The sequence below is a fragment of the Rhinolophus sinicus genome, linkage group LG04 (assembly GCF_036562045.2).
Source record: "Rhinolophus sinicus isolate RSC01 linkage group LG04, ASM3656204v1, whole genome shotgun sequence".
Classification (NCBI taxonomy): Eukaryota; Metazoa; Chordata; class Mammalia; order Chiroptera; family Rhinolophidae; genus Rhinolophus; species Rhinolophus sinicus.
Window position 1 is genome coordinate 141,905,021 of NC_133754.1, and position 18,833 is coordinate 141,923,853.

Here is an 18,833-nt window from a genome sequence, read left to right on the forward strand (position 1 = left end):
GTTTTTAAATTGCATTTACTTTTAAAGACAGATCTCCTTTTCTCCAGAATTTGAAGTTTGTTTCCAAGAAGGATTTGAAGTTTGTAAAAGAAGGATTACTACTCACTGGTGCTTCAATAATCCAAAAAGTGTACATGTAAAGCAACACGCACGTTGGCAATGCATGCCATTGTGGGTTGAAGTGTGAGTAATGACCAAAATAAACACAGCCTTTGTAAGCAGGGCATAGAACTAGATAGACATCTCCCTTGGTTTATTGGGCAGGAGGATGTTACATACCCTCACCTTCTGAGAAAACGAGCTGTCTAACACTGAAACTGACTTACTGAAAAACGACACTTCTCTGGTTCTTAACCTGGAAAAAAAATCTATTATTGTTTTACGTATAAGAACACTTCCAACACATTAAGAATTCTTCCGAGGGAAGTGTATACTATTAGAGGAAATCATTTTGCAAAGGCGAATCATCCTCTTTTTTTCTTTTTTAGTAGCTCTAAATATGTCTTATAAGTAACCAAAAATAGATTAGGATTTTATTAGGATATTTCTTTGGAAAATTAGGATTCTATGTTGTACCAGGTGATGCCGAAAATAGCTCATGAGTCAAGGTGAGGTGGACACAGAGTGTAACCTTAGCCACGCGAACGGGGCCGCCCCCAGTTCTTCCTTTCTGGATTCTGGATACTTCCAAGGTAATGTCTTGTTCACACTCACGCCTACCCTGGTTCTGGGAAAGCACCTCCGCCACTCCCCTCCCATTTCCAGGAGGCAGGGCCGCAGCGCAACGTCAGCCCAGGCGCAGGTGATTCCGCTCTGCTTGGTCCTTCCCCGAAGCCCTGCGGCTTAGACTTTTCCCACCAAGTCACCCAAAGCCCCTCCTACTTCCCACCTCCCGGCGGCCTGGGTGGGGGTGAGGGAGTTTAAAGCCGACCTCCCTTCGCATTATAGGTTACCAGAGTCCCTCTCTTGGCTGGACCAGAAGGGGGCGAGGGTCCACCGCGCTTCTCCTGCGCTGCTGTCCATCCCCAGCTCGGCGGGTGGGGGACAGACTCTGAGGTTGTCAGCCGCTAGCTCCAATGTGCGCTGACCGCGGCGTCCCTCCTAGCTCGAGGGACCTATTTAAAAAATTGGGGCTGGGCACCCTTTCTGGACGCCTGGAAGCGGGCGCGGGTTCGGCTGTGACCCAAAGGCTGCAGCAGCCCCGCGGCGCGAGCGCAGGGCGCGCGTGGGTGTGTGTGGGTGAGAGTGAGGGTGCGCTCGGGGCAGGCCGGAGGCGGACCCGCCCGGTGGCAGGTGGGTGCGGCCGGCGGCAGCGGCGACAGCAGCAAGTGGTTGGGCCGTGCGCATTTCCTTCCCTCCCCCTTGGCCTCGGAGCCCGCCCGCGGTGCCCAGTGCGTGGCGCCCGCGACTCCGCTCCGCGTCCCCTCCCTGCCGCCACCGGCCGCTCCCTTCCCCGCCCGTCCATGTCCCTGCCCGTGGTGCTCCCGGGCTCCTGCTGCCCGGTGGCCGGGCTCTCGGGCGGGCCCCAAGCCGGGGGCCCGGGCGCCGCGGCCGCTGCTGCCCAGGAGCCGCCGCTGCCCCCGCTGCGGCCCCGCTGGCCCCGGGCCGCGCTGCAGCCCCCAGGGCGGCCTCGGTGCTCCGCCACGGCCGCCGCGGTACTAGCGGCGCCGCCCGGGCTCTCCTCCCGCCGGGCCGCCGCCGCCGCCGCCGCCGCGGCCCCAGGCTCTGCGCTGCTGCCGGCTCGCCCGCTGTTGTCGCTCGGGCTGCTGCAGCTGATCCTGGGCTGCTGCATGGTGGCACTCAGCTTCGGGGCGCTGTCGCTGAGCAGCTCCCCGCAGGTGAAGAACTCGTGCCCCTTCTGGGCTGGCTCCTCGGTGAGTGCCTCGCGCGTACCGCTCGCTTCGGCGGGGCCCACCCAGGGAGCCGGGGGCTCTGGCCGGTCCCCTCCACTGTGCCATGATTGGGCTTCCAAGGCTGCAGGTGGGGGAGCACAGTGGAAGTTTCTGGGAAAAAAAGGCTTAAAGAGAGTGAAATTCAGGGGTGAATTGGGTTGCACCTGGGCAGGGTCTGTTCCTCACAGGCTAAACGATTTTGTTGTCTTTGTCAAGCTAATAGAATAAAACAGGTCCCTAGCTCTTTCGAAGATTGGAAGAATGGGGCTGGGTGGCAGAAAAGTGGGAGGAAAATGATTAAACTTTTAGCCACTGAGTATTAATACTTCCCTGGCAATGTCCGCCAGGGGAAGGCAGGGATTTTGATGTTTTGTTCACTGAAGTATGGACAGTGCCTGGAACATACAGGTGTATTTGTAGGAGGGGTGAAGTGACAGCTTGACAGAGGCACATCACTTGTTTTGTTCCAGCTTACAACACATTGTAAATGTGAAATGTATCTGGTGTAGGATGGCTCCACTCTATTTAGGGCTGAGTTCAGGAGGTAATGACAGGGTGTGTGTAAACTCCTGCTTGTACCTGGTCAACGGAGCAGGGCCGTAAGCCCTCACTTGGTTCCTGGAGCTACACAGGCTGCTGAACAGAATTTAATTCTTCAGAACCCGAACCATCGTTATGCAAGATCTCTCCAAAGCCAAAGGAGCTGGGACAGGTAGCTGGAGATGTCTGCCCCACTCAGGGACCTGGCCCTGCCTCTTCCCACAGGAAAAGCTGATCTGCAGCAAAGGTGCCTGGCCTCCAAGAAAGGCTGCGGCCCCCAGCACCTGTAGCCACTGGGTGGCTACTCATCCCCTGCCTCATAACCATTTCACAGCTTCTAAGGCATCCATCCTCTTGAGGTTTGTCTCGGGTCCGGAGACTTGGAAACAGGTGTTTTTGGGAAGATCGTGGAAGATGAGTAGTTTAAAGTAAATGACCTTTTTGTGGACTAACAAAATCTAAACATGCCTATAGTTTTGATAGCTATAATGAATATATGTTCTGAATGCATAAAAACTGTCCTTTTGTAGGTCCCCACATACCCAGATTCAAGACCAAATTTTAAGAATATAGGGAGAATTAATTGAACCCAAAGTAATTGTTTGAAAAGAACATCAAGTACCTCAAGTGTGGCCTGATATTTTATACTTAAAATGATGGCAATTAGCTCTCCTTTGGAAATGCTTTGATGCTAGATGATCTTACTGTGGTACAACCTATGCTTTGGTATCTGGACTCCACAGTCTGTGAATCATGTAAAAGAAGTCCCACGCTCTTGGCCCTACCCTTGGGGTCTCCTGTTGACCTCCCTGAGTGTTCTTTAAAACTCCAGGAGGAGGGGGTCTTCCTGACTGGGTGGGGATTAGATCCATTATGTTCCCTAGTCCGTTTGTCAGACTAAATTCAGCCAAATGGTTGGTGCATTTCATTCCTCTAAATATTATGGGTCAGAAGTGAATCTCGCATACATTTTTATGAATTTGCTCTTTGTAAAATCATAATTTCTTGTTTTCTCAAAGGTAGCTGTTTAGGATTACTGAAAACTGTTTTTTCCCTTCTGAAATTAAAACCCCAAATCAGTGTACTATTGTGAATTATTTCAGAGGTACGTTGATTCAGATGTCAGTCAAGCCAGAGTTGGAGTTGATGAAGTATTAAACCAAAAAAAAGGCCATCAGCCAGAAGAAGGGGACGGCTGTCTGTCCCCTCCCTTACCCACCCCCACCCCCAGCCTGCTGGCTGGGTGTGTCCTTGTCTCCAGGACCCAGCCAGCCAGAGCAGGGAAAGAATCAATTATTTGGAACTAAGTTTTCTTCTATAGATACATTTTTCACAGCCTGCCCCCCAGCTCTATATGCAAACTTACAACTGTTCGTTATTCTTATTTTTCGTGGCCTGTTTCTGAGTTTGACCTTAGAATTTGCAAAGTGACAACAGAACCAGCAGATACTGCATCTCCAAAACAACTAAATAGGATTTGAGGATGGCATTAGGCATCATGACGTTCTAGGTATTTTAGAAAAAAAGTCTCACCAGTATAAATTCCTGAATTTATGTATGTGAGAGAGATGTTGGTTATTTTTTTAACTCTGCATTATGGAAAAATTTAAATTTATTATAACATTGCACAATGACCCCTCACGTATCCTCACCCCGCTCCAACTGTTGTTTCATCTGTACCTCTTCCTGGCTCTGCTGCTGGCTGTGTGTGTTCTGATAACTCTAGGACGCTAGGTATTCCAGGCAGGGGAGGAATTATTAGATTAGTGCAAAAGTAATTACGGTTTTTGCAAATATTTTTAACCTTTTAAACCGCAATTACTTTTGCACCAACCTAATAGTTTCATCATGCTCCCTAGGCCATTTGTCAGATTAACTTCCCATATTATTTTGAAGCAAATCTCAGACGTCACATCATTTCATGTGTTAATGTTTTAATATGTGTATATTTAAAAAAAGAGAATATAAACAATAGAGAGACAGCATAGAAGTGACCAGGAAGTCTTAAGAATCCCTCTCCACTTTTAATCTTTTATTATGAAATTTTAAAATCGCAACAAATGTAAAAAGAATAGTATAATGAACCTCCATTTTTCTGTCACCCAGCTTTAGTAGCTGCCAACACATGGCCACTTTATACCCACATCTATACCCCTCCTTCTTAACACCCACTGGATTATTTTAAGGTAAATCCTGATATCATAATTTCAGCCATTAAATATTTTTGTATGTATTTCTAAAAGAAAGGTGGCTTAATAGTTAAAAGAAAGGGACTTACTAGCACATTGCAACTAATTTAAAGAGAGCTAAACTAAGGTTTTTATGAGAGAAGCTTAAAAATTAAGACTTGAAGACTGCATAATTTTTTGAAAAAAACAAGAGCTTTACTGAGATATACAGGTAACCCCCGTACAATACGGTGGCTAGTTTCCTAAAAATGCCATGTTTTATGAATCTGTGTTATATGAAACAAAGAACTAGTACAAAAAAGGGGGTTAGGTTCCAAAAATTAAAAAAAAAGGTTATATTTTTATGATTAAGGGAAATATCTTTATTAAAGCAATTTTCACCAAAAGTATAACATTAAATTTGTATTAAATAATGTTTTCTTCGTCATCACTACTACTGTGTTTTCCTGAAAATAAGACCGGGTCTTATATTAAGTTTTGTTCCAAAGGACGCATTAGGGCTTATGTTCAGGGGATGTCATCCTGAAAAATATGCTAGGGCTTATTTTCCGGTTAGGTCTTATTTTCGGGGAAACATGGTAAGCACCATTAACTGAGGGCGTTTTCTTTTTGACAAGATATCTTCATCATCTGAACTTAATACTCCACGAACAAAATGGATTTAAAGTTCTAATAAATTTTAAAATTCTGCAGTCAAATCTGATACGACATCCATGCTCGAATGAAAAATTTCAAATGAGATATCTTTTGCTCTTAACAGCTCTTATTACACTCCGTGTTGTTCGGGAATTTCTCTCATTCTCAAGCCGTGTTGGAGTGAAACCATGTTCTAGGATGCCGTATTGTACGAGGGTTTTCCCCAGTTCTGGAACCGTGTTATAGAAGTGCCGTGTTATACGGGGGTTACCTGTAATTCACATTCCATACAATTCAACCATTTAAAATGTGCAATTCAATGATTTTTAGTAAATTCACAGAGTTGTGTAACCACCATCACAATCAATTTTAGAATATTTTCATCACCCCTAAAAGAAACCCTGTACCCATTAGCAATCACTCTGCATTTTCCCCTCACCCTTTTATCCTTAGGCAATCACTGATTAATCTGTTTTCTGTCTCTATGGATTTGTTATTCTGGAGATTTCATATAAATGGAATCATACAATATGTAGTCCTTTTTGAGTGGCTTCTTTCCCTTAGCATAATGTTTCCAAGGTTCGTCCATGTTGTGGCATGTATCAATACTTCATTCCTGTTTATTGCCAAATGAGATTCTATTGTATGGATACACCACGTTTTAGTTATCACTCAGAAGTTTTATTGGCATATGAAACTAGGTAGCAGTGCCAACTTAAGGCTAAGGTTACTTCAGACCCACGTAGGAACACAGTAGAATGATATCCTCATATTTCAAGCTTTCAATGACCATTATGTGCCTTAATCTACTGTAAACCAAATGGGCAAATCTTTTGGCTTCAGTAAAAATTTTGCTTGTATATTTGATACAAAATGAAATCAAGGGACAAATATATTCATTTGAAAGGATGCTTGTGTTAAACACAGTATAGTTCAAGCATACTTTTCCACATACATTTCTGTAAGTGTTCTCAGCTTGAGGCTGAAATTTTGAAGCTTCCTTCACTTGTCTGAACCTTGAAGGTATATTTTGTCTATTTGAATACATATTTAAGAAACAACAAGTCCTATAAAGACTTTTTCATACTTTCAGCAAAGTGTTTTTAATGGACTCATTGTTTTTGAGCACGCTGTGATCATTTGTTTTCTTCCTGGTATCCTTGGTTAATGACTCATTGTTAGTATTACTGAAGTTCATGAAGCTAAGAGATCAGGTTGTGAAAACCACCTGAAGTTTGACTCCAGATGGATGACAGAGAGAGGATCTCGACGTCCATGCTCAGGCCATGCTGTCTTGGCTCCCGATATGGGGGAACATTTTGTTAACATTAGATTCCACTGGGATGACGGAAGACCCAGCCTACCACAGTGCGTTAGAGTTAATGAAAGAGTAGAGAGTTGCATTGGTTTATGTCTCCTTCCAAAAACAAAATTCCTGACTCTGATATGATCCTTGGGAGATAGTTCAGGCAAGTGTTAAGGAATTGGTTATTGTTTTGGGCCCTCCTCCCGGAGCCCAAATCTCTTTTGGGCTCCATATGTCTGTGCTTGAAGTTGCTGACGCATTCATGGTCACCCATCCCTTGAGTCTGTGATTCTTTGGCAATATTCCAGTTCCTTATAAAGAAACAGACATTGGTGAACCTTAAGGTAAATCTTTTTTTTTTTTTTAAATTGCAATGACAAAATGTAAAAAGGAATGAATGGTCCAAAGGTGGAACTAAGGCAAAAATTCCGAAGTCTTTACCAATTAATTTTTTCTGCCATAACCATCAAATACTACTTTAATATTTAAGAAGCATTTTGACTATAGTTTTTGTGACGAATTTTATTGATTTTCTTTGCTCCTTTATTTTACACGATGGCAGAGTTACACTGGTAAAATCTTGAGCAAGTTGTTGAGCCTCTCAGTCTCAGTTACTCATCTGTAAGATGGGTGGGATGATTCTTGCCTCAAAATTAACTTTGTGAGGGTGTAATTAGAGACCATTTAGGAGAGTGCTTTGCTGCTGTGCCCTGGCACATACTAGAACTTCTATCCATATTTTTTAAACATCAAGGCAATATTTTATTAAAGTAAGGTGAACAGGCCAGGTTTTTGTGGGACATTCTGGTAACCATCATGTATACATTAGAAATATCCAGTTGCCCACTTCCTCAGGTTTTTTTATGAGTCATGCTGGACGAATAGGGAAGAATCATATGTACACACACTTTTTTTTTTTAAATTGCCGGTGTAAAAGCTATAGGGCAAGATAGGTTATTGAGAGGTTTGATTATTGTGTGCTTATTTACAAGGATAACATGGAATATTTACAACATGGCTCTTTTTTAAAATCTCTGTTTAGATATAGCAAATTTTGACAAATAATCCAGAACAGAGGTGTGCAGGATGGCTCAGTTGGTTAGAGTGAGAGCTCTAAACAACAGGGTCGCTGGTTCGATTCCCACATGGGCCAGTGAGCTGAGCCCTTCACAACTAGATTGAACACAGCGAGCTGCCACTGAGCTTCCAGAGGGACAGCCGGATGGCTCAGTTGGTTAGAGCATGAGCTCTCAATAACAAGGTTGCTGGTTCAATTCCCACATGGGATGGTGGACTGTGCCCTCTGCAACTAAAGATTGAAAATGGCAACTGGACTTGGAGCTGAGCTGCGCCTTCCACAACTAGATTGAAGGACAATGATTTGGAGCTGATGGGCCCTGGAGAAACACACTATTCCCCAATAAAAAAAAAAAAAATCCAGAACATTTTTACCCTAAGGCATGTTAATGGATTAACAAACAAAAACAGGAGAGTAATATTATATGCTTTTGATCTTAATGATTTGATCTTTAAGCTGAAAAAATTAAGACACATAAACTATATATGGTGGGTAACAATGATTCCTGCCTGGAGTATCTCAGAATCCTTTGCAATATCAGAAAAAAGAAAGGCCTCTGCCTCTTCCTAAAAGCTACAAGGAGTGGGTTGCAAGTGAGCAAAACCAAAATTGTAATGAATCTCATTATAATAATATAGAGATAATAATATAGAGAAAATAAGTTTTTGCCTGTTCATTCAGAGCAAGTTGCATCTTGCACTGGGTGGAAAGAATGCCGATGGAGTTGCTTTTTGCTGTTGATTATTCTTTTAAGAAGCACAGGATTAAAAAATGTGTTTAGGCTTCCATAGTCATTTTTGAGCAAGTTCATCTCCTGTTTGACTTTCATTCACTCATTTATTCATCATCTATTCATTTATTCATTGACTCTTGCCATAACTAACTTGAGGAGCCTTTAGTGGTATTTAAGTGAATACTCCCATATTCAAACCCTCATGAGATTGCCAGCGAGCACAAAACACAATTAAACAATTAATAGAATTATTGTGTAATGGGTGCTATGAAGGGCCATTGTTAAAAGACTTTCTTGACTTCCCTCTGATGGAGCTCCAACTACTGCTGCCACCAAGGGATGTAGAGACAAAGCATATTCTGATTCCTATGTTTTTAAAAATAAAAGTGAAATGTGTTTATTGTAGAAATGTTGGGAAATTCAGAAAGGGAAGGGCAAAGAGAATTAAAATCACCCATAATCCCACTGGAAACATTTTTAATGTGTTTCTTTCCAATCCTTTTTTTTAAAGTATAGTTGATATACAATATCATATTAGTTATATTAGTTTCAGGTGTACAATATAGTGATTCAACATTTTTATACCTTACAATGTGTTCACCCCACTAATTCTAGTAATCATCTGTCACCATGGAAACTTATCACAGTATATTGACTATATTCCCCTTCACCTTTTTCACCCATTTCTCCACCCCTTCCATTCTGGTAACCATCCCTTTGGTCTCTATGAGTCTGTTTTTGTTTTGTTTCATTTGTTCATTTGTTTTTGTTTTTTAGATTCCACATATAATTGAAACCATGTGGTATTTGTTTTTCTGTCTGACTTATTTCAGTTAACATAATACTCTGTAGGTCCATCCATGTCACAAATGGCAAGATTTCATTCTTTTTTATATTCCATTTGTGTGTGTGTGTGTGTGTGTGTGTGTGTATGTGTGTAGTACACACTACATTTTCTTTATCCATTTATCTATTGATGGACACCTAGCTTGCTTCCATTATCTTTGCTATTGTAAATAATGCTGCAATGAACATACGGATGCATATATCTTTTCAAATTAGTGATTTTATTTTCTTCAGGTAAATACCCAGAAGTGGAATTGCTAGGTTGTATGGTATATCTATTTTTAGTTTTTGAAAGAATCTCCACAATGTTTTCCATAGTGGCTGTACTAATTTGCAGTCTACCATCTTCTTTTCTCCCTTCCCCAAACCCATGAATTCCACCCGTCACTCCAGATGACATGTGAGCATCCATTCCCTAAGTCTTGAGCTCTTAAAAGATTCACCCCCAACTGCAGCATTCTCGAAGCTTCCTCTGTCCTCCTTCCTCTGTTTTCCCTTTCCACTCACAGGGTTCCCAAAGGGTCTTCGGGCTTCACTGGGCTTGAAGAGTGGGAGAAATTGAGTTGAAGTCAGTGTGTGCCTTTGTTGCAGGGTACAGGACTGAGGTGGATGTAACTACAACTCCAGTCTCAACTGGAATGCATGTAGTTCCTTAAAGCATCCCAATAAAGCAGGGTGGTTTGCGAAAAATCCTGTTGGGATTTAACATGGCTGTGTGCTAATTCTATAAAATAGTTCAAATGGAAATGGAACCTTTAAATATTTTGTCTTCCAATCTGTGAGTGTGATATATGTCTTCATTTTTGGGAGTCTTTATTTAATATTGCTCAGTAAGCTTTACATTTCTCTCTACTGAGGTCTTAAGTATTTTTGTCTCATGTACTTTAGATTATTGATATTTCTTCTTTGTCAAATACATTTTGTACATATTTTAAAAATTATGTCTTCAATTTAGTGTGTCGCTTGTATATGCAAACTACCCTTTCCAAAAAAGGAAATAAAGATAGCTTAATTCTTTTATCCCAGAGACCCTTCATTTGAAATAACAGTTGTATCTGTCATGATTTATAAATTGATTAGTTAATTAATTTCTTAATTCAACAAATCGATCCCTTTGAACTTAGCAACCTTGGACTTTATCCAACAGAAATAAAAAGCACTGTTTTTAAGGATATATGTTTATGGATGTTTACTGCAGCATTGTTTGTGAGGGCAAAAAACTGGAAATAGAATGAATATCCATGAATATGGAAATGATTGATACATTAGGTACAACCATACAAAGGAATATTATGTAGCCTTTAAATGGAAATGCGTGATAGCTGTTCTGTGGACATGAAGAGAGATTACCATGAAGTATTTATTGAGAGAGAGAAAGGAGAGGAGGAAAAGTATATTTTATGATCCATTTTTTTATAATTACACCCCTGTGCGCATATATATATATATATATATATATATATATATATATACACACACACACGTGTGTGTTTAGTGATAAGGGTTTAGAGAAAAATATGTACTTGTGTAAAAGATGTAAACATACTCAATTGTTAACGTGGAGGAAGGTGGGATGACATGGCTGGTGGGAGAGGTGAGAAGTATAGCTTCGGCATATCACTACTTTTGTGGGCTTTTATGGGCTGGGCTGGACATCTCACTTTCATAGTATTATTTTGATGGAAAAAATGTGTTCCAAAAAGCTGAACCACAGGGTTCTGTATTAATGGAAACTGGTGGCATAAATATCAAACACTAACTGATCATTCAAATTGTATTTATAGTTGAGTGAAATGAGCGGTTTGTGTTTCCCTCAAGGGCAGTCCAATTTTCAGTTATGTTTTCACAAAAATAGTTGCATTTTCTCAGCAAAGCCCAGTAAACAGCAGGGTGGGCAGGCAGGGGGCACATTCGTCCACACACACACATGCATGTGTGCACACAGGGACTTACGCACACACGCATACACATGCACGGACACGTGCAAGCATGCGTGCCCACACAGTCTGCAGGGTGGAGCCAGCACTGGATCACGGAGTTTCTGAGGAATTGCTATCATCATAGTGGGGTAAACCTTTTGAGTTAGAAGAGACCCACAGATGGTTTCCTTCACTTACCATGTTTCTAAGAAAGGAAAAGTGTGGACCAGAAAAGTGAAATGACTTGGCTAAGGTCATATAGTTATTTAGAAGCCAAGTGGGGAATCTGGACTCCAAGGTCTCATGGATACCACTTCCAATTTATGAAGTAGATACAGCCTATACCCTCTAGACAAGCTGCACTTGTCGTGAATGTCTCCAGGCAGAAATCCTTTAGAGTGGGGAAATATCCTATTGAATTTAAGATGGTTTCAAGGATATAGTGCCTAGTGGGCAGACAGCTGATAGTAGGTTTGAACATAGAAGGGATACAAAGAAATTGTTGCTTGTCTACCCATATGTGGTTTTTGGTCCTTGATAGAAGTGGGTAGACTTGACTTCTGCTGGTTGTATGTTGTGGAATGATTTGCTCTCAGTCAGTAAATGGAGAATGGAGAATATTGCAAGCAGGCCTGTGTGCTTTGAATTTGAAGTAACACTGCCAAATCCTTACTGATTTGTAGTTAATAAACAGTAATCGTGAAATGGTGCATTTGAGTGATTTTGGTAAAAAGTGCACTTGAAAGAAAATCCTCATGATGGCATTCAGCAGAGGCACTTTATTATACAAAGGGAAATGTGCTCAAGTGGCATCTGAATGCCCCTGGGCTGCATAATTAGTTTGATTATTCTTCAACTGCTTAGTAAATGTGTTATTCAAAGGGTGGATGGTTTCCAATTTACGTTTTTGTAAAATGCTGGTTCCTTTTTACTGAGGGTTTTAGCTTGTTTATTGAAGTGGTATTTTGCAACAGGAGATCTTCTCACTGTAGCCCCTTCCCCTTTGTACAATACATGCTCAGGAACATTTATTAGTTGCCAGTCATGTGACAGGTACTGTGCTAGGGGCTGGGGACTCAGAGAGACAAGACAGGAATTCACAGTTAGTGGGCAAGACAGAGATATTTGTTTTGGAAAAAAATTATATGTAGAGGGCTTCCAGGAGTGTAAGGGTGGTGGGACCAGTGAAGCCTTCTCAGAGGAGATGACTGTTAGGTGGGGCCTTGCAGGATGCATAGGAGTTCTCAGGGAACTCGGAGGGGAGTTGGGAGGAGAAAGAGCACTGCAGTAAAGAGAAGCACAAAGCCTTGGAATGTTTAGAACCTGGTCGGTTTAAGGAAAGATAGGTGTGGCTGGAAGGAAGGTGTGTGGTGGGGAGGGCAGGGGTACATGGAAACCAGGCTTAAGAAATAGGCAGGGGAAGATCTTGAAGGCCTTATTTACTATTTTGAGGCGTTTTCTTGTTCCATAAAGATGGGTACCCACCTAATGAAGGGAGGGTTGCAGAGAGACCTGCATATACTGAGGTGGACTCTGGCAACAGATTTGGTGCTACTGGGGGCAGGGAGCCTGGATCAGAAATACTGATTCCTTCACTACCCAGAAGGATAGGCTAATTTCTGTCTGTATTCTTAGTTGACCTTAAGAAAAAACATGCACACTCAGTAAATAAGCTTTGGGGCCTTGATCTTGAACGATAGTCCAAAGAGGTCTACCAGGGCTCATGTAATCAGCAGGAATATTAATTAAATGTTTGAGTTAGAAGTCTTTGAAATGTATTTTAAAAATATTTATACTTTAGAGCCTGGGGCTTAGTTTATTAGAATTGGTCCCTGTTCTAGATTTATGATACTGTTTATCCTTGTAGGTGATACTCTCTGGAATCATAGGATTAACAACTTGGAAACGGCCTATGATACTCCTGGTATGTATTGTTCTTATAAATTGTTACCCTTTGTAAAATGTGCTATTTATGAAGTTTGTTGAAATAAACCATTGAAGAAATGCTAAAGCTTCCTTGTTCATTAAAAAAAGAGGTTAACAGGCAGCGGCTGGATCAGTTGGTTAGAGCTCAGTGCTCTTAACACCAAGGTCGCTGGTTCGATTCCCACATGGGCCACTGAGCTGCACACCCCTCCCCAACAAAATTGAAAACAATGACTTGACTTGGAACTGATGGATCTTGGAAAAACACACTGTTCCCCAACATTCCCCAATAAAAAATACAAAAAAAAAAAAAAAAAAGAGGTTAACAGTGGACAATATTAGAAGTCAGATGTTCTCATAACAGTAAAGTAAGAGGATAATTTTGCCACTTTTCTGATTCAGTGTAAGTTTCTTACATACCCAATGCTAAATATATGTTTCCAGTTCTAGGATTAGACCTATCGTAAAGATATAATTAAGAAAAAAAAAGTTTCTGGTGGACATTTTAAAGCATATACAAAAGTGGAGGGAATAATATAATAAACTCCCTATACCAATCACACAACTTCAGTAATTGTATGTTCACTGATGGCCAGTCTTGTTCAGCTAGACCCTCACCCATTCCCCCCACCTTCCTTTTCTTTTTTCCTCCATATTCTTTTGAAGCAAATCTCAGGTATTAATCATGAATACATAATTTTTTTTGGTTACAATGTTTTGGTTGGCCAACCTCAGAATTTCACTGCTTGTATTTTTTCTCATTTTATCACACAAATGTTACATTTTTTTCACATAATAAACAATTAACTGTTTTAAAGTGTACAATTCAGTGGCATTTAATACCTTCCCAATGTCCAACCTTTGTTTTCATTTGCTATGTCCTTTTGATTCAAGGAATACTATAAAAAATAGACAACCAATAGAGTTGCCAACTTTCAAGAATGAAGTAGAGAGTGTAGGAAATTTGATCTGAAGTATACTTAAATTTTTTTTCCCTATATTTAACTTATTTTCCCACTTGTCTCCCATCCATTTTGAAATAGGGTTAAATCATTTTCTTGTCATTTTGTGTATATATTAATACTTAACACTTTATCTTAAGCAGACCACTATTTGCTAGGTGATGGGTAATAAATACAAAACTAGTTAAATTTTTAAATATTAGGTTGGTGCAAAAGTTATTGTGGTTTTTGCAATTGTTTTTAACCTTTTAAACCACAATTATTTTTGCACCAACCTAAAACAAGGAGAAGCAGATTGTAGCATGCAGTCAGAAAAATGGAGCCCACTACTGTGTCACTCGATGGTCTTGAGTAACTGAAGTGTTTTCATGCCCACAAGACAATGTAGGCAATATTTTACCAGTCTATCAATTATTGCATTTAGTGAATTGGTGCTAGTATTTCTGGAGTAAATTATTGATGTAACATTTTATTATATTAGCAGGATAGGGAAAATGGGGCTTTGGATGAGTTTTATAGCATATGAGTACCTGAGGTTTGTTTTGCAACGACTTTCTAGGTTTACAGTCTCCGCAGAAGAATTTTGGATGGTGTTCAATGTTTATATTAATATTTGGTTATAGGAGTCATCTTTTTCCATTGGGTCAATATTGAAATGCTCAGTAATACAAACTTCAGGTATTTAAATTAAATTAAAATCAGAAACTCTCTAATGCTATTTGCACTTTGAAAATTCCAAATGGTGAAGAGACTATGTGTATGTGTTCTGGATAGATACGGAGAAAGCCCTCCTTTTAAGACATTAATTTCTTTAACATGTTTTCTTTTGGAAAAGGGCCTTATAAATTTATGATATGAACTCAAGCAACTTTAAAAGAAAAAATCTTAATAAAAATATTTCTTTATTATATTCCTTTAAATTTCTCATCTTTGTTGGTAAGTATATGTACTTGGTCACATAGTTTTAACCAGTTGGTACATCCTATGTTGTGCTCTGCTTTTTCTGACTAATGTTAAATTAATTAAGTTCATATCAGTAAATATTGTGTTTCCGTGTCTGAGGCTATCACTTGAAATTGCTACGGAGCATTCTGTTATATTTCGGTATTATCATCAGTAATAAGCCTCATAGACATGTGAGCTCCATATTTTGACTGTTATGGATTATGTATTTAGGAGGTCATGTTGAGATTGTTTTCAAATGTTAATTAACATCAGTTTATAAAGAAGATAAGTTAACTGATGAGAATCGTAGAAGGGAAAACTTTCTGAATATGTCAATAGATCATTTGAGCCTTAGTTAAGTCATAAATGAAAAATCCTCAGTCCACGTGAATCTTAATAGTATGTCATTATAACCTGTGCCAAATGCTTTTGTTACATTAAAAAATGAAAAAAATCTTGTGATATAATGAAAAAAACTGGACAGACCAGACACACTCCTAACTTGAGTTCCACCCCATCCCCCAAAGGCTGCATAACTCTGTGCAAACCACTTAACTTTTCTGACTCTAGTTTTCTTTTCTAAATAGAGGGAATAATCTCAGGACACTAAGGGGTGGATCTACCACCATCGCCTCGCCCTGTGGATACCTTAATTTGTGGTTGTGGTTGTTTTGCCCACCCCCGCCCCTTTCTGAGTTTAGGAAATGCACCCTTGGATAATTTTCGGTGTGAGGCCGTGCTCCACGAGAGAAGCCAGTAGGCCCTGTGGGTCTGTTTCTCAAAGACCCAGGCTCAGAATTCCAATCCTTCTCCCCTTCATGTCTCACACTCTGCCCACAGAAGCACCTTTTGACTCTTACCCAGCCAGGCTGTCTTACATAAACCCGGGACCTTCTTCCTCTAGCTGTTTGTTGGCCAGCTCCTTTTCTTCTGGGTCAGCTTAGCAGTCATTTCCTGAAAGAGACCTTCCCTGACCACCTGATTACAGCGGTCCCTCATCCATGCCGTTCTCCGTGTCCCATCCCTGAATATTGGTTTCACAGCCTGGAATTGGCCCATGTGCTGTTAGATTGCAGTTGTCTGTCTCCCCCAGTAAATAGTCAGATTTGTGAGGACTGGGGGGGTCTTGTCCATCTTCTTCACCCCACGTCCCCAGAACCATTGCGCTCAATACACAGCTATTGTTGACAATGCACTGAATTTGGCAGTCAATGAGCAATTTAGGTCCTAGGTGAGTTCTCAGAGTTTCTCTCTTTTGTCTTAAATTTCTCTCACTTGCTTTTGTTCTCTGGAACTTTGTATTCTTCCCCTTTTAACTACAGGTTGGTTAGGGAGTATTTTGCTGGTGGAGGTTGGGAGGGGGCTGGTTAGTCTTTTCAGGGCTCTTTGAGAGGCAAGCTGTCCTCATTTTTGAGTTGTTGGGTGTACAGCCATCTCGAACAGTTGAATACTTCCTTTTGAGAACCATTTACATTTGTGCTCCCTCTTTTGTGATTATTTCGGTGATTGCATCAGGTTTTATACTGGTTTGAACAAAGAAGGATCAGTTTGACCTAGTTCCTTCAAACTCAAGTTTTCATGGAAACTCAAAGTTGGAAGCTCTCATTCACTGGGTCCTCTGCCTTATATGGATAAAATACTCATATGTCCAGAACACATATAGTAATGTTGGAAAATAGTTTGTAAATATTTATATGAATAGCTACTTTTGGCTATGATGTGTGTGCATGCATGTGCAGGCGTGTGAGTATGTGTCTCCGTGTGTGTGTGTGTGTATGCATGCACAATATTCTAGTTTGATTATTTTCCATCAAGAGCAAAACATTTTCCATTTTTAACGAACGTCCTTATTTTTTCTATATATCATTCCTTTTTCATTCTAATAAAATGTTTTATAAATCTTTACAAATCACAGACTCACTGCTAGAAATTACCTCAAAGATTGTCTTGTTTAGTCACCTCAGTTAGAAAATGAAACTGTCTTAATAGGACATTTTTCTTTGGTGGTACATTTAGTAAGAATTGCCACTGTCAAAGCCAGGCCTTCTGCCTATAATTTTGGTTGCTTATAAAGTAGTAATTTGAACTATTGTTTTTTGTTTGTTTGTTTGTTTTTGTTTTTTCTTGTCAGTTTGGAACAGATGAGATGAATATGACCTTAAAGCTGATACAAGGACAGCTTTAGTCTTTAGCACCAAGAACGAAGGTTCTTCCCTGGTGATGTTCTTAGATCACATCTGTGGTTTATTCTCAGCTGTTGATTTGCACCTTAGCCTGAGACTAGAAGAGGTAAATGTATTGGCTATTTAAAAAACTTATCCATCATTTTCTCTCCAAATTTCAAGATTATAGTATTTAGGGTAAATCCTCATTACCCAAAGAGACTCAAAAACGCCTTAAATAAAATACACAGACATTCCCCCTCCTCTCTGCCATCTAACCGTCCAAGTAGGTGAGGCTGGCAAGATGGTCTGCTCCATGAAGCCATTTGGGAATTCAGGTTCTTTCCATCTTACTGTGCCTTGATGGCCAGCCATGGAATACCCAGATACTTTGTCAAAAGAGATTGAGGAATTAGCCTCACCAGTTAGTCAGAAATAGTTATAGGTGGGTTATGCCGCAAGACAGATGGTGGTCCTTTCATTGCTGATGATATGAAGAATGGAGGGGTCAGAATACCCACGTGCAGTTTAGAAATCTGTACATTTATAAAATGAACTCTGAAGCTCTGGCCTTGTGCAGTATGGTTCTTTCAAGCATATGTCATGGTTGTCAATAATTTGGAATGAGCTGTGCTTTGAGAGTTCAAGGAACCTGCATTTTAATGCTCACGTGTTACCACTAATTATTGGGTGACCTTGGCGAAATCCCTTGATTTCTATTTCTGTAAAATGAAGGGCTTAGATCAGAAAAATCTTTTAAGAGTCCTTCTAGCTCTCATATTGTAGGTTTCCAGAGACTCTTTAGTTACCTGGATGATGTTTTAACTTTAGATGGGCATTTTCAGCAAGCCGTTATAAGTGCCCTATGATTATTTCACTCTTGGTTTTTAAAGGCACAGCAATGGATGACTGTTCTCACTCTTCAAAATTATTAATAATACTCTCTTGCATGTATATAATGCTTAAGAGTTTACCAAGTTCTTTCATATACCTTTCTCATGTGATTTATATGGCAGGTATCATTTCTATCTGATAGGTAAGGGACCAGGGGCTCAGGAGTTAACTGGCTTATCCAGTTCACAAACAGATGAACTATTATTAGAAAGAAACTAGGGGCTTTGGCTCCCAGTCCAGTGTTTGTTTCATTGTACCATTCTGTCACCAACTCCATTAGCAGACTGGTAGGTACTTTCCTGTAAGTGTGTGTGTGTGTGTGTGTGTGTGTGTGTGTATAAAAGGTCATTTAAATAAGTTATTTTCTTATTTGTGACTGTCCAATTCTTTTTCAAGGTCTGAAGTGGAAAAAGTTTCAGGAATTTTATCCTTGACCTGAGAGCCAGAGGCAGAAATGAACATAGCAACAAAAGGTCCAGTTTTGATTTTTAGTCCTGTCCTGTCATTTTCAATTGGCAAATGGCCAAGGAAATGATCACATTGTCCCCTGTGTACAATGTGAATTGCAGGATTGCAGTGATGAACAGAAGACATGAATGCACATTGAAATGGGATGTCGGCTAGGCGAGCACATTATGCTGTATTTTTTTTTTAATCATCCACTGAGAAAATTTCTAAGAGATCTATCTGGTTGGTCAGTTTGGTGTGTCATTAACTCATGGCAGCAAAATATGCACGAAGCCATTGTGAAGTCCCCCTGGATTGGGTTTGGGCTTATCTATGGCCACAGTGGATTTAGTCCATT

General features: G+C 40.5%; 1 protein-coding gene across 4 annotated transcripts in view; it reads left to right on the forward strand.

The window, feature by feature from the left end:
- Positions 1–583: 583 nt before the first annotated feature.
- Positions 584–18,833, forward strand: part of ENTREP1 (endosomal transmembrane epsin interactor 1) — a 60,837-nt gene continuing 42,587 nt past the window's right edge. Inside the window, exons 1-2 of one of the 4 annotated variants that reach the window (XM_074330534.1) lie at positions 584–802; positions 13,007–13,063. In XM_074330534.1, the coding sequence (XP_074186635.1) occupies positions 599–802; positions 13,007–13,063 (261 nt within the window). In that variant the 5' untranslated portion in view covers positions 584–598. Of the gene's footprint in view, positions 803–1,380; positions 1,875–13,006; positions 13,064–18,833 lie in introns of those variants that run through there. The other 3 variants (XM_074330533.1, XM_074330530.1, XM_074330531.1) reach the window with 3 other exon arrangements.